Below are 16,083 nucleotides of genomic sequence, written 5' to 3' on the forward strand. Positions count from 1 at the left end.
ATTGAGTCTGCACTAATAACAATCCCATCCAGGCCCCATCCCTGTAACCCCACATACTTACCTTGCTCTAATCCCTCTAAGCTAGGCATCCCAGGACACTAAGGGACAATTTAACATGGCGAATGCACCTCACCCGCACATCTTTGGAGTGTGGGAGGAAACCCACAGCGACATGGGGAGAACGTGCAAACTCCACACAGACAGTGACCCAAGGCCGGAATCGAACCCAGGTCCCAGGCACTGTGAAGCAGCAGCGCTATCCATTGTGCCATGGACAGGAACCCAGCCTGAGTGACAGGCTGATCACTCCAAAGCTCCTCAAGCAACTTCGGCATGAACCACAGCATTGGAGAACTGGCAATCTCCCTCAGTTTTATAATTGTCACCCTTGTGTTCAACTCCCTCCTAGACTTTCCCCCTTCCGATCGCTGTAATCACTTCCAGCCCCACTATACTCCGAGACCTCTGTGCTCCTGGCCTCTGGTGCATTCCACGTTCTTCATTCTCCCCCACAGTAAGTGGTCTTGCCTTTAGCTGATTGCTTCCCAAGATCACAGCATTTAAGAGACATTTAGGATGAGCACTTGAAATGCCAGAGCATACAAGACTAAGGACCAAGCGCTGGAAAGTGGGATTAGAACAGATGGGTGTTTGATAGCCAGCACAGAAATGATGGGCTGCAGGATCTCAGAGATTAATTCCCTCCATAAATCTCTCCTCCTCCTCATGCCTCCTGTACAGCACACAAACTTTTCACCAAATATTATCTCCTTATTGTCTCTTATCTCTTTACGTACTTGTGTCAAATTTGAATTGCGCTCCTGTGAAGAGCCTTGTGACTTTCTACATGATTACAGGAATGACATAATAGCAAGTTGTTATTGTGTACCATAACTTTCAAATCTCTGACCACCAGCACGGATCCAATTGAACTCGCCACTTGGCTTTACCCATCCACCCAGGAAAGTTATTCAGTTGGACGGCACGGTGGCTCAGTGGTGAGCACCGCTGCCTCACAGCGCCAGGTTTGATTCCCGGCTTGGGTCACTGTCTGTGTGGAGTTTGCACATTCTCCCCGGGTCTGCGTGGGTGTCCTCCAGGTGCTCCGGTTGCCTCTCACGGTCCAAAGATGTGTGGGTTAGGTTGACTGGCCATGATAAATTACCCCTTAGCTAGGGGGACAAGCAGGGTAAATACATGGGGTTAGGGGGATAGGGTCTAGGTGGGATTGTTGTTGGTGCAGGCTCGATGGATCAAATGGCCTCCTTCTGCACTGTAGGAATACTTTTTGACTCGTTTGTGGGACGTGGGCACCGCTGGCTGGCCAGTATTTATTGACCATCCCGAATTGACCTGGAACTGAGTGGCTTGCTAGGCCATTTCAGAGGGCAATTGAGAGTCAACCACATTGCTATGGCTCTGGAGTCACATGTAGGTCAGACCAGGTAAGGTTGGCAGATTTCCTTCTCTAAAGGACATTAGTGAATCAGGTGGCTTTTTCTAACAATTGACCATGGTTTCATGGGGGTCATCAGTAGGTTCTTAATTCCCGATTTTTTTATTGAATTAAAATTTCACCATCTGTCATAGTGGGATTTGAACCCAGGTCCCCAGAACACCAGCTGAGTTACTACTATGAACTTGTGCAAGGGGATTTCTAATCAGTTAATCAGATTTATGGGCAGAATGCAGTCTTTCAGAGGACAAGGAATCAGTAAAGAGTTAAATGATTATTGGGTAAGCTAACACAAACAGCTTACACAACTGTGGATGCAGTAAAGGAATCAAAACAAGTAAAGCTGATTTTAAAACATATATGCTGATATTTTAAATGTATTTCCAATGTAAATGAATGCTTTAGTCAAGCAAAACGAAAGGCATGGTGGTAAAAGTCAACAGTTTAAAGCCAAAGGTCTGGGAACAGGTTAGTCAGCAAGTTTTATCGGGTAGCATGCCTCAGAGGGTACGTATTATGCAACATTAATAAATAGATGCATTCATTGCCCAGACACAGAATAGATATGAGCCTGGATACAGGAACACATGTCTATTCACCTTGGTAGTGAGCCGGTGGGAACATCCATTGCAGTAGCTCTGCCGTTACCAAGCAACAGGGAGTTAGTTAGTGCCAAGGGGAAACTACAGCTAGAATCAATTGGACAAATAAGATATCACCATGCTCTCAAGTATCTAATGATTGGCTGAGATACTTGACAGAGATTTGCACTGATGTGCAACTGTTAAATGGAATTAATTTTAACCTGATGAAAGGTGGGATTATTGATTACGAAAAGGTAAAATTGATCTGCGATTGACTCTGTAATCTAGCTGTTTGTTTCGGAGAAGTTCTGTCACTCTGTCCTTAGAGCTGTTTAATCCTTCGTCAGACTCTGGTCGGCGTACATTTGTGTTGGCTTGTTTTTATGTTTAATAAATTTGTTATGTCTTTAGCACAGAGATATTTGCCTCGTGATTTTGACTTGTCTTAGTTTTCCCCACAATGGAACTGAAAAAACTGCATTCGATTGAGAAGCAAAAATATTTATTTTTTTCAAAAACAATGCTTCTCGCAAACTGATGAGGACAGTGACTCTATACTCCCCCACGGAAATTCAATGGGATGTTCCGTGTAAAAACAAACAAACACTGACGTGTGCGCGATCCGCAATACCTGTTTCTCGGAAAGCGATGTCTCCGCTGTAGCTCGCTCCGCTGCTGGAGATTCCTGTTGTCTCTTAGCCAAACTCTTGCTCTTCTCGGACACCCACTTCAACAATTCACCAACTTTATCGACATGCTCTTGCTTTGCTTCTTCTACTGATTTCTGGTGGAGTTAAAAAGATGCTTTAAAAAAAAACAATCCCACCCGCTGTGACAATCCCCCCTCTCCCCCAGTTATTACCCACAAAATGGTAACCCACCATCATGAACAATCTCTATGGGTCAGCACATTCCAAAACACTCTTCACTCCCTCTCTCCCAAATTTATTGACCTGGAGCTCAATTGCAAAATTAGTCAATGAATCAATGTTTTTTTTTAATTCATTCTTGGGACATGGACATTGCTGGCTGGCCAACATTTACTGTCCATCTCGAAAGTCTATTTATTAGTCACAAGTAGGCTTACATTAACACCGCAATGAAGTTACTGTGAAAATCCTCTAGTCGCCACACTCCGGCTCCTATTCAGGTACACTGAGGGAGAATTTAGCACGGCCAATGCACTGAACCAGCACGTCTTTCAGACTGTGGGAGGAAACCCATGCAGACACGGGGAGAACATGCAGACTCTGCACAGAGAGTGATCCAAGTTGGGAATTGAACCCAGGTCCCTGGAGCTGTGAGGCAGCAATGCTAACCACTGTGCCACCCCGAGTTGCCCCCCTGGAAGGCGGTTGAGAACCAACCACGTTGCTGTACTCTGGAGTCACATGTAAGCCAGACGGGTTAAGGACGGCAGATTTCCTTCCCCAAAGCACATCAGTGAACCAGATGGGCTTTTCCGACAATGGTCATCTGTAGATTCTTAATTCCAGATTTTTAAAATCGAGTTCAAATTCCACCATCTGCCATGGTGGGATTCAAAGCTGGGTCCCCAGAACGTTAGCTGAGTTTCTGGATTAATAGTCTAGCAATACCACCACTAGGCCATTGCCTCCCCTTTTATTTGATATACTAATATATATTGAAGACATTGACATGCAAAAAAATGCTTGACTTTTTCTAGTATAAACAACATACAGAATTAAATACATCACTAACAAAACTGAATACAATATTTTGCACTGGGTTTGACTCTCAGAGTTTTAACTCTAGTGTAAAAGTTACACCTCCAGATACGAGGTTATCTGCATCCTGCAGATGCTGCTTTAGTTGATTGAGAGTTTCCAGTTCCAAATTCTTACTATTGCCCCTGAAAGCATTTGTTGTGCTCAGTATTGCAGAAATAAAAGAGCAAATTCTATACGGTGCAGCTCTAAAAATAGGTAGAATACGTGAGAAACAAAAGGGACTGCGTGTGACATATAGCTATTCAAACAGAAGACAAGAAAAAAATTGTGAAAATAGAAAAATATTATTTTACGAGGGAATAAGCTAGTAATCTAATTACAACCTGTAAGAATTTTTGTTATAAATAATGCTCAAACACAATTGCTGCAACATTACCTTCTCACCCCAAAGGCCAATGGGTGGGGCAACCAAGTAAGATTGCGAGAGCACCAAAAAATTAGATCTTACCAGCATCCTCCGCGAGGCTGACTGTAATATTTAAATTCTATGTAAAGTAGAATTTAAATATTACAAGGGAGGCTAGAGCTCACTGGTCTGTGTGGTCTCGCCAGTGAAGGCTCCCTCTGATGAAGATCATATATGGTTCCCCATCAACAGGGACAGAGGCGATGGCCTCACTGGCAGGATCGGAGGCCACTGAGGCCTGCCTGGGAGACTGGGGGCAGAGGAGTGGATGCCGCTTTGGCAGTGCTAGCCTGGCACCCTGGCACTGCCCACCAGGCGACAGGAAGTTCCAAGAAGGCACAGTCAACTGGGAGTGGTGCCAGACAGGGGCGGGCTGATCAGGGGCAGTGGAAGAGAAAACCACTGCCATTCTGCAGCAGCGATCATTGGTAATGGGGGGGCACTGCCACTCTGCAACAGCGATCGGGGATTGGGGGGATTTCAGCTTCTCAACATTTCAGTAGTTGGGGGGGGGGGGGGGGGGGCGTTGGAAATCAGCCACAAAAGCCCAGCTCTGGCTGGTGGAGGCAGTGACTGTCAGATCTCTGTGTTCACAAAACATGCGCAATGGTGCTCTTTGCTGCCATCTGTCTGTTTTTGGCCAACTTAGCCCCTCTCCCTGCTGGCAACAAACTGGTTTGGCCTCATTTTTTGACAGGTAAGATTCGATTTTTCATCTTGTCCAAAGAACTGCGTGATTCTCTCTCATCTTCCCACTGATTTGGAACTTGAATTTTCTTTGGTAAGATCGCCCAGTGGAACGCTACAGTATCTGAAAAAAAAATCTTTTGAAGCCATTCCTTTAATCAAGGCTTGAGAGGTTCTGCCACCTTATGCACTGGCGATCTTCAAAGTTCCCTTATCCAACCAAGTAATGTCCATGTTGAGAGTGGAAAATACATCAACTCACGTTGGCATCTCTCAAGTTGGAGAAGTGAAGTTTCTAGTTGCTATAGTGAATTGTTTTTCAATTTAGAGATCAGCAGCTGAATGTCTCAAGTGTTGGAAGGGATTGCCAAACAAGTGGAGAAATAAATGTTCATCACTGTATGCAAAAAAGTTAGAACCAATGGGTGAACAATTATCTGGATATCTGCTTATCTTTTCTTTATGGATTGCTATAAACAAGCCCTTACTGTATTGTTTAAGACTTCTTATTCCCCCACCCACATCACCCACTCCTGCCTGACAGGTTTTTAACCAGCGATCAATACCCCATTTTGCATCCATTCCAAGGTCAATAGCCCACGGATTTTCTAGTCTTCCATAATCTCACAGCTACAACTCATCCTTTGTTGACCCCCACCCAGTGGCCAATCATTCTCTGCAAGCCTCAACAGTCGACAGTAGCAGGCTATTTGACTGGTGAAGCATCAGAGCTGAGCCTATACAATCCCTACAGTGCAGACGGAGGCCATTTAGCCCATTGAGTCTGCATCAACAACAATCCCACCCACAGGTCCTATCCCCAAAACCCCACATATCTACCCTGCTAATCCCCCTAACATACACATCCTGGGACACTAAAGGATAACTTAGCATAGCCAATCAACCTAACCTGCACATCTTTGGACTGTGGGAGGAAACTGGAGCACCACGCAGCCAGATGGGGAAAGTGCAAACTCCACACAAGATAGTGACCCGAGGCTGGAATTGAATCCAGGTCCTTGGCGCTGTGAGGTAGCAGTGCTAACCGCTGTGTCACCATGCCAAACCAAAAAGCATATTTTCCACTCAACACTCTCACAAAGGATTTTACAGCAAGGATTCACAGGATAACATTTCAGGAGCAGGAAACTTACGCAATGAATTCCCTCCCTCACATTGAGGTCCTTTACACACGACTCAGAACAGACCATGCATCATCATTCTTAGTCCCGAGAGCTCATCTAGTCCCCATTCATCTCAACCTGTCCATGATTTTTGACACAGTTGACCATGCCATCCGTCTCCAACAAGTCAAATGTCATCCAGTGGGATTGAACTTGCCTGATTCCATTCGTATCTATCTAATCATGGTCGCCACTTGCAAAGATTTCTCTTTCTAATCCCATTACCTTTGGTGACCCCCAAAAATCAATCCTTGGCCCCACCTACATCCACATGCTGCATTTTCACATGGTGATTTCTCAGGTACAGCCTTAGTTTTCACCTGCACGCTGACAGCACCAAGTTCTATCTCACTGCCACCTCTCCAGACCCTGCCAGTCTTGCCAAATTATCCGACGGCTTAACCGACATCCAGTACTGGATAAAGAGGAATATAGATGCTGTCCCCTCAGAGTGCCATAGTCTCTGTGCCTCCTGTTCTCTGGATCTGCCGTCCCCTCCCTGGCAACCATGTATGATATTAATCCAGCCTGTGCACAACCTTGGTGACAAATTTAATTCTGGGATGAGTTTCTGACCTCGTCCATTCCATCACAGAGGCTGCCTATTTCTACATCCATAACATCAACCTGATCTCAGCTCATTTGCTGCTGAAACCCTCAATCACGCCTTTATGACCTCGAGATCTCACTATTCCAATGCTCTTCTGGCTATTCTCCCATGTTCTACTCTCTGTAAACTTGATCCTAACTCCCACTGCCTCACAAAAGCAGTCAGCGTATTCGAGGACCCCATGTGCTCCGGACATACTCCCTTCCACCTTCTCCCATTGGAAAAAGGATACAAAAGTCTGAGGTCACATACCAACCTACTCAAGAACAGCTCCTTCCCTGCTGTCATCAGACTTTTGAATAGACCTACCTTACATTAAGTTGATCTTTCTCCACATTCTAGCTATGACTGTAACGCTACATTCTGTACCCTCTCCTTTCCTTCTCTATACACGGTATGATTTGTATAGAAACAATATTTTTCTCTGTATGCTAATACATGTGACAATACTAAGTCCAATCAAATTCACACTGAACCTTGTTTCGCCCATCACCACTAACCAACAATGGTCTCCGGTCAAGAACATCTCGATTTTAGTTTTATAATCTTCGTTTTCAAATCCCTCCAGTATCTCATCCCTCCCTGTCTCCCTCATCTCCTCCACTCACATGACTCTAAGACATCTGCACTGCCACCTCGAACTGTTAGGGTCCCAAGCAATGGATCTGTCTCACATCACTCCTCATAATTGAAATCTTTGACAAAGCTTTGGCCTAAATTCTCACGTTGCACTGTGTGGTGTTTTTAAAATTCAAAGCTTTTAAAGTTTGAAATTAATTTATTAGTGTCACAAGTAGGCTTATGTTAACACTGCACTGAAGCTACTGTGAAAATCCCCTAGTCACCACACTCCAGTGACCATTCAGGTCAATGTACCTAACCAGCATGTCCTTCAGACTATAGGGAGGAAACAGGAGCACCTGGAGGAAACCCAGGCAGACACGGGGACAATGTACAGACTCCAAACAGCCAGAAATTGAATCCGGGTCGCTGGTTCTGTGAGGCAGCAGTGCTAACCACTGTGCCACCTGATAAATGTTTTATAATACTCCTGTGAAGCGACATGGTACATTATGTTAAAATCATTGTTTTGTTGCTGGCCAGATAAACTATGAGAGAAGCCTCTGAGAACACAAACCTGATAATATGACAATTATCATTATAAAAGTAGACCTGATAAATCAAGGAGACTGGTAAAGCTTATTGAGTTCACATTTTGCAGTATGTTTTAAATGTGTTTTATTGCAGGCATGTGCAAGAATGATAAGTACAGAAGGAGATAAAGTTGAACTTAATGGGAATCAGGAGGAAAGCTCTCCACTGTTTAATGTCGCACAGTTGGCTGTGATTGTTGGAGGTCATCGCAGTCCCAGGACATCACTGCAGGAGTTCCTCAGGGTACAGTCCGAGGCTCAACCACCTCCAGCTGCTTCATCAATGGCCTTTCCTCTGCCGTGAGGTCAGAAGTGGGGATGTTCACCGATGACTGCACAATGGTCAGTACCATTTATGGCCCCTCAGATACTGAAGCAATCCATGCCTACACGCAGCAAAACCTTGATGGCCTTCGCCATCTCACTGGCAAGTAACATTTGCAGCACAAGTGCCAAGCAATGACCATCACCAGCAAGAGAGAATTTAACCATCTTCCTTTGACATTCAATGGCATTACCATCGCTGAATCCCCTACGATCAACACCTTAGGGGTTACCATCGACTGGAAACTACATTGGGCCAGCCATATAAATACTATGGTTACAAGAGCAGATCAGAGGCTGGGGATTCTGTGACATAACTTACTTTCATATTATGTCTGTGTCTACATATGCTGTGTTTGTGAACCCAGCTCTCCACTCACCTGAAGGAGCAGCACTCTGAAAGCTCGTGATTCCAAATAAACCTGTTGGACTTTAACCTGTTGTTGTGAGACTCCTTACTGTAACTCACTTTGTAACACCCCAAAACCTGCTCACCATCTATAGGGCACAAGTCAGGAGCATGATGAATTATTTTCCACTTGCCTACAGTTTATTTGTCAGTCACAAGTTGGCTTACATTAACACTGCAATGAAGTTACTGTGAAAATCCCCTTAGTCGCCATGTTCTGGCACACTGAGGGAGAATTTAGCATGGCCAATGCACACAATCTTTCGGACTGTGGAAGGAAATCAGAGGAAACCCACGCAGACACGGGGAGATTCCACACAGTGACCCAAGCCGGGAATTGAACCCAGGTCCCCAGCACCGTGAGGGAGTAATGCTAACCCACTGTGCCACCACGCTGCCTGATGAGCGCAGCTCCCACAGCACTCAAGCAGCTTGGATGCCATCCAGGTCACTGAAATCCACTGGACAGCACTCCAGTCACCAAACAGTGGCAGCAGTGTGGACCATCCACAGGAAGCATTGGAGTTACTCAGCAAGGTAGCTTTAGTGGCACCTTTTAAACCACAAGGCGGTCTTGTGGTCCAGAGGGTGGCATCTCTGCCTCTGAACCAGAGGCTCCAGCTGCAGTCCCGCTCAATAACTTGATGGCCAAGGAAGATAGTTAACATGCATAATATATCAATCTGTAAAGTCCTTCCAACACGGCAATGGCTGGCAGTAAGAGTGGAAGAGACCCCTGGTCAGCCATGCTTGATGTGGAGTGGCACTGCTCAAGCTATAAGTCCCTGGCGACAGACACTCTCATTCCTTTCCCAGTCTCTCTCTCCTTTCGGTGACGATACCATCTCTTTTGGAAATTTATTTCAGTCATGTGTCTGCGCTGAATGTTTTTATTCATCACTGCCATCAGGGTGGTTTTGTCTGGATCCAGAAGCACTGTATTGTTACTGCAGCAACATAATTGATCTTAACTGCTCCATTGTTTGTTTAATATCAAATAACGAACAGTGTAGTTTTGTGTTTTCCCTTGGGGTATTGCAGAGTGGTTGATTGATTCGGTCAATTGACGGGGAAGATCTTATGACTATGCTTTCACCTAGAACTCAAGGGGGTCTGCTTTTGGGATTTTTAGAGAGAGGATGCTTTCTCTGGGTCTCTTGCTCTGTTTGAAATGGAGTGTGGAATCTGCCAAGGTTCTGTTGTCTGGGGGTGGCTCTCTCTGTCTCTGGAAGTTGCTGTATGAGAATTAGAAGACAGGGATCTGTCTGGATCACTCTCCAGAAATGTCAAAAGGCCAGAAATCTAGTACCCATCGAAGCATATTTGGTGTCTGTGTTCATTGGTTCTAGGGAAGGGATTTATGTCTCTGTGGAGACACTGCTAAATTGGAACAACAGAGACAGCTAGCTGTTAAGAATTATACTTTGTCATGTTTAAGTATTTTGTTTGGTAAAAGTTATGCTAACTCTTTTTGTTATAGTGTGTTCTGAAATAAAGTTGATTTTGATAAAAGTTCCTTAGTGGGTCACTTGAATCATACCTGAGTGAAACACTTGATGCTCACCCTAATGCCAAAATCAAATGTAAACATTCGGGTCTAGGCTAACTTCATAAAATACCCTGGAGTTTCTGACCTGGTCCCTTATATTTCCCAGTCTCTCTCTCTATTATTTTCCATTGTCTCAGTCCAGTGCCTGGACCCTTCCCGACAATCTGCAGGGCTTGAATCCCTGTCCCTAATAAAACTGTGGATAGTACTGGAGAGACACCACCTCTTGGGAGGAGGACGGCGACGTGTGAGAAACCAGGCGGTGAGGTGGCCTCTGCCCTACACTCCTGCTCACAGATCTCAGGCCTCGCTCCCTATCCACAGCCTGAGCTTCTGATGGCCGTGCCAGCTGGAGGTAATGAGGACTTCCTGTGCCAGCTGGAAGGCCATAGGCAGTTGGTGCATGGCAACGCCACCACCAGGAAGTTCCCCTCAGTCACTCACTAATATATCGCCACTCCGTCACTGTCGCTGGGTCAAAATCCCGGAACGCCCTCCCTCACAGCACAGAGGGTGGTCCCTACACCATATGGACTGTAGCCATTCAAGGCAGCTCATCATCACTTCTCAAGGGAAACTAAGGATGCTCAAGCAAGTGACACCCACATCCCATAAATAAATAATGTAAAACGCCAATCGCCCCAATGTACATGGTCAACTCTTTGAAAGCACTTTCCAATTAATTCCATGTCCCTTCAAGTTTATCCAATTCCCTTTTTGGAAGTTACGCATGAATCAGCTTCCCTCTCAGGCAGTATATTACTACGGATAAAAACTCACCAAAACTATCACCAAAGATGAGAACTTTTAAAGTTTATTTATTAGCCTATGCTGGAAATCTGGAATGAAAAATTAAGTTCCAATGAAAGGTCATCAACTTGAAGCATTAACTGTTCCTCTCTGTGCAGATACTGCCTGACATGCTGAGTATTTAAAGTTTATTTGTTAGTGCCACAAGTAGGCTTACACTAACACTGCAATGAAGTTACTGTGAAAATCCCCTAGTCGCCACACACTCTGGCGCCTGTTTGGGTACACTGAGGGAGAACTTAGTTTGGTCAATGCACCTAACCAGCATGTCTTTCAGACTGCGGGAGGAAACCAGAGCACCCGGAGGAAACCCACGCAGACACGGGGAAATCGTGCAGATTCCATTCTTCAGACTCAAGACGGGACTCAAACCTATCAGTAAATGTTTAAATTCTTGTGAGCTCAAAGATTTTCTCCATAATCAGGATATTCCTTTCCACAGAGAGAAACTGCTTTCCATTTTGGCAAGAGTTACGAGTGGAGTAAATTAGCTTATTTTTTTTTCATGGGACGTAGGCAAGGTAAGCATTTGTTGCCCATCCCTAATTACCCCTTGAACTGAGTGGCTTGCTCGGCCATTTCAAAGGGCAGTTCTGAGTCAACCACATTGCTGTGGCTCTGGAGTCACATGTAGGCCAGACCAGGTAAGGATGGCAGGTTTCCTTCCTTAAAAGGACATTGGTGAACCAGATGGGTTTTTAAACTCCAGTTGATGATCCTTTCAATTCCAGGTTTGATTCACTGAGTTTAAATTTCAGAAGCTGCCAGGATTTGAACCCGCGCCCACTGGGCATGAGCCTCGGCCTCTGGATTGCCAATCCACTGACATCCCCACTCTGCCACTGTCTCCCCTGTCAAGTGTAAAATACCACCTTGAGCCCTTTCTGTAGATCTTGTGGTTGGAACACTGCAGAGCAGAACACATTTGTGTTTACTACTAGGACACCAGCTAAACACTACAAGGGGGTGGGCGGAACTTCACACAGTTTTTCCATAAGCCACATTTAACAAAGAAAGTGAGATCTCAGGAAGCAAGCCACAAACTAAAACCTCCTGAAGTAACTAACATTTCAATTGATTCCTGAATCACATTTGAGGCAACAGCCACTCACAAAACATACATTTCGGAGATATTTATTCACCAAGAAAACGGAATACATTGGAGTCATGAGGAGAGATTTGATCACGAGCAGACTGGGCTAAACTAGCTTCACTTTCCTCATTTCACATCATCTGACAGACTCGTAGGTTGAGGGAAATCTTGGAGCACAGCAGAAGAGCATTCTGCCCATCATCCCTGTAGCAACTCTTTCAAGGACCATTCAATGTTTAACAGTTGACCTAATTCCCTTTTTAAAGTTATGATTGAATCTGCTTCCATTGCCCTGTCAGGCAGTGCATCCCAGACCATAACTCAGAATATTTTCTTTATTCATTCATTGGGACATGGGCGTCGCTGGCTGGCCAGCCAGCATTTATTGCCCATCTCTCGTCACCCAAGGGCCAAAACTCTATCACCTCGCCCACCATGGAGTTGGTGCGGGTCCGACAACAGAAATGTCCATTGACCTCGGGCAGGGATTTCCAGTCTCGCCCGAACAAGGCCATAACGTCCCGTCCCATGTTGTCAGAATGCAGAACCACTGTGTAATATCTGTGACTCAATTGTTTATTTTCTAAGTCTCACAAGTAGGCTTAACACGTTAACACTGCAATGAAGTTACTGTGAAAATCCCCCAGTCGCCACACTCCGACGCCAGTTCAGGTACACCGGGGGAGAATTTAGCACGGCCGATGCACCCTAACCAGCACGTCTTTCAAACCATGGGAGGAAACTGAAGCACCCAAGGGAAACTCATGCAGACACGGGGAGAATGTGCAGACTCTGCACAGACAATAGAACCCGGGTCCCTGGGGCTTTGAGGCAGCCATGCTAACCACTGCATCACCGTGCTGCTGAGATCACATCACTGGTTTTCTACCTGGTCTTTCCCTCACCAATCTACCTGTCGCAGGTGTATCTGTCCGTGATGGTAACAGGACGAATGGTTGAGACTAAGACTTTGCCTCACAAAGAGAAGTGCTAACCATTGTGACATGTGGCACTACCATGTACTCAACGGGATAGAGCAAGACCAGATCTACAACTATTAGACAATTCCTAGTTTACATCACTAGTTGACACTATTGAGAGTTCTTGAACAGGCACAAGCATGGTCACACAAACTGGTCTCAGTTGTATCCTCCTTGCTTAACTTAAGAGAAAAGGGAACAGAATTTGGGATGAAGTTGAATGGTACGGAAAGATATCTGTGCAAGACAAGAGGGGACAAGATATTGGGTTACTCTGTGACAGTTCCGTTCGTAACCAGACTGTGTGTCAGGATAATCTACGTCAGCTGGGAAGCTTCCCGGGTTAAGTCCTGGGTCTCGGCTGGAATGGCGAGGGGAACGTGGGCAATTGGGTTCAGCCTCCCAAGGTCAGGAGAGGTAGTGGTGGTGGGGGAAGAAAAGGCCGCCAGGGATTAGGAGCTGAATTAGGCAAATCCAGCCCACTGAACTTCACCCACTGACTTCCTGATGGAAAGCTTGGCAAAAACGGGATCAAGTTCAGCGACAACATTCCCAACGTCCGACCACACCTCAATACTGACTGACTGGGCTGGCTTGTGAAGGAAGGGCAATGGGGGCAAGGTACTGGAGAGGTGCCAAGTGTTTAAGCCCACGTGGGGCATAAGCTAATTCAGCCGAAGCTTTGCGCCAGACCGCACAGCGTGTACATAAAAGCAGAGGAAGTGTGCGGTGAAAGGGAGACAGCGGGGAGGTGAAGCATTTAGCCGGGACCTTTAGGATGTTCAGCTGCTTCCAGGAGTCGCAATCCCGTGTGGCAGTCGAATACGGCTCTGGCCAAAGCCTCCTTGTAGGTCAGCTTCTGCTTGCTTCTGGGGCAAACCAAGTTCCTGGCGTGCGTCTTTTCGTCCTTCAGTCTCTGAGCAGCCTGCTCGTCAACGAGGCCCTTCCTCAGGGCCTCCTCCAAGGGGATCCGTTCGGGCAGGGATGGATCCACCAGCCCCCCGGTCACACACTGCAGCTCCAGGAATCGGTGGCCCAGCTCGGGGTCGAGGAGGCTCCCGCGCACGGCCTTGGCGACCGACACGGGGGCCCGCCCCCCTGGCTGGAGGAAGCCCCTGTAAGCCTGCTCCGCCTTCTGGACGCCGGCCGCCATCTCGCTGTCGATCAGGTCCCTCCGCAAGGCCTCCGGGACGGAGTACTTCCTCCCGGTCGCTGGGTCGGTTATTCCACCCGTACAGGCCTGGGCCTCGAGCAGCCGGGTGGCCGTCAACCTATCCACCAAGTTCTGACGCATGGCCTCCACGACGGACTTCCTTCGGCAAGCGCCGAGGTCCCAAACGCCTGCAATTGGGCTGTTGAGGTCGGGGGTGACGGTGGCCCGACTCAGCAATAGGTCGGCTAGCTCGGTCACCGTGATGTGGCCATCTCGGTACTTGTTCAGATCCGTTTGGCTGATGACGCCCTGGGTCAAGGCGTCGTCGATGCTGAATTGCCTCCCCGAGTTCCTGTCGGTGAGGAAACACTGCGACCCGTCCGCAGTCTCCCTCCACTGGGAGCGCAGAGCCGCGAGTTCCAGGTAGGTCTGCCTCTCGATGTAGTACTTCAGGAACGCGTCGTGTAAGGTTATCTCCGACTTTGTGCTGGTATCGACCACCGAGACCGTGTCAGCCCTGGCCGGAGAGGGGGTGGAGATCTTCCGTACCCCAAAGGGGAGGAGAAAGTAATTCCCTTCCAGGTCCACCACGCACAGTCGCATCAGTTCCACGTAGTGCATGGCCCGCCTCGCGCCATTGGGATCCCGGAACCCCCGGCTGCTGCCCTGCCCCTTGTACAGCTTCTGGACGGCCTCCTGGCTGAGGAGCCCCCGCCTGCAAGCCGTCTCCAGCGGCAGCCTGACGCTCCGCACCGGGTCAACGATGGCCCCCGTGGCGACCTGGGCCTCCAGCAGCCTCCGCCCAGTCCGGTGGGGGAGCAGCTGGCTCTCCACGGCTTGGAACAGGGACAAGGTCTCGCCGCGGTCAACGTACCCCGTGACCCCCTTCTCCGCCTCCAGCAGCCTCTCCCCGAACTCGGAGGGGACCAGCCCTTTCTCGAGGGCCTCCTGAACGGTGTACTTGCCGTGGGACGGGGTGTGGACAATGTAGCCCGTGGCAGCCTGAGCTTCCAGAAAGCCCAGGGCGACCGAGGATTCAATCAGCCCCTCCTTCGCTGCCTCGCAGAAGGACATCTTCTGCCTGCTGGCTTCCAAGTACAGGCCAGCTATCGAGTTGACTTTGTCCAGGTACTTGCCCAGGGATTTCTGGACCTGCGCAACGGTCGTGGTCCCCCTCTCGAGCTGCTCGGCGATATTTTTGTTCAAGAGCTCCGCCTCAACCAAGTCCTTGGCCAACACTCGGCGACGGAGTCCCTGGAATTCTGGAACGCGAGCCGGGAGAGCGGATCCGCCCTGGATTTTGCTGAGGATGCTTTGCTCGCTGCCTGTCTGACGTGAGTCAGTGGCTTGCGTGGGGAATGTCCCATTGTTGCTCTGGTTTGAACACAGTTCTCGTATCTCAGAGCGGTGTGTCACTGACACGCTCTGCAAGAACAGCTCGCTGCTGGAGGAAATATGCATTTGGCTTAACCGAGCTCCCACAAAATCAGCCTCGTCTCCGCGCCCCGCTCTCTGTCCACTGACAGAATCAGGGGCATCCCGGCAGCTCACACTTGGGTCAGGGGCTTTCTGCTTGGTTTCTGAATACTTGGTGTCATTTTTTAAACCTTCGAGCCCAAACAACACAGTCTCTTTCTCCCGGAAATCTTTGCCCATTTGGCCACACAAATTGCCGAGTCCCAGTTCAGCCATCTGCGAAAATTAATAATGTTTACAGTGAAAAAAAAAATAAAGAGTTGGGACTGTAGCTGTGTCGCAATGGGCGAGTACGGGCGCGAGGGAGAGAGAGCGAGCACGGGCGCGAGGGAGAGAGAGCGAGCACCGGCGCGAGAGAGAGAGAGAGCGAGCACCGGCGCGAGAGAGAGAGAGAGCGAGCACGGGCGCGAGAGAGAGAGAGCGAGCACGGGCGCGAGAGAGAGAGAGCGAGCACGGG

General features: G+C 47.9%; 1 protein-coding gene across 4 annotated transcripts in view; it reads right to left on the reverse strand.

The window, feature by feature from the left end:
* Positions 1-16,083, reverse strand: part of dst (dystonin) — a 614,201-nt gene that overhangs the window by 267,871 nt on the left and 330,247 nt on the right. For all 4 annotated transcript variants that reach the window (XM_080191940.1, XM_080191941.1, XM_080191942.1 and 1 more), the window contains one exon: positions 2,672-2,824. In XM_080191940.1, the coding sequence (XP_080048066.1) occupies positions 2,672-2,824 (153 nt within the window). The remainder of the gene's footprint in view (positions 1-2,671; positions 2,825-16,083) is intronic.

The sequence above is a fragment of the Carcharhinus amblyrhynchos genome, chromosome 7 (assembly GCF_965287045.1).
Source record: "Carcharhinus amblyrhynchos chromosome 7, sCarAmb.v2.hapA, whole genome shotgun sequence".
Taxonomy (NCBI): Eukaryota; Metazoa; Chordata; class Chondrichthyes; order Carcharhiniformes; family Carcharhinidae; genus Carcharhinus; species Carcharhinus amblyrhynchos.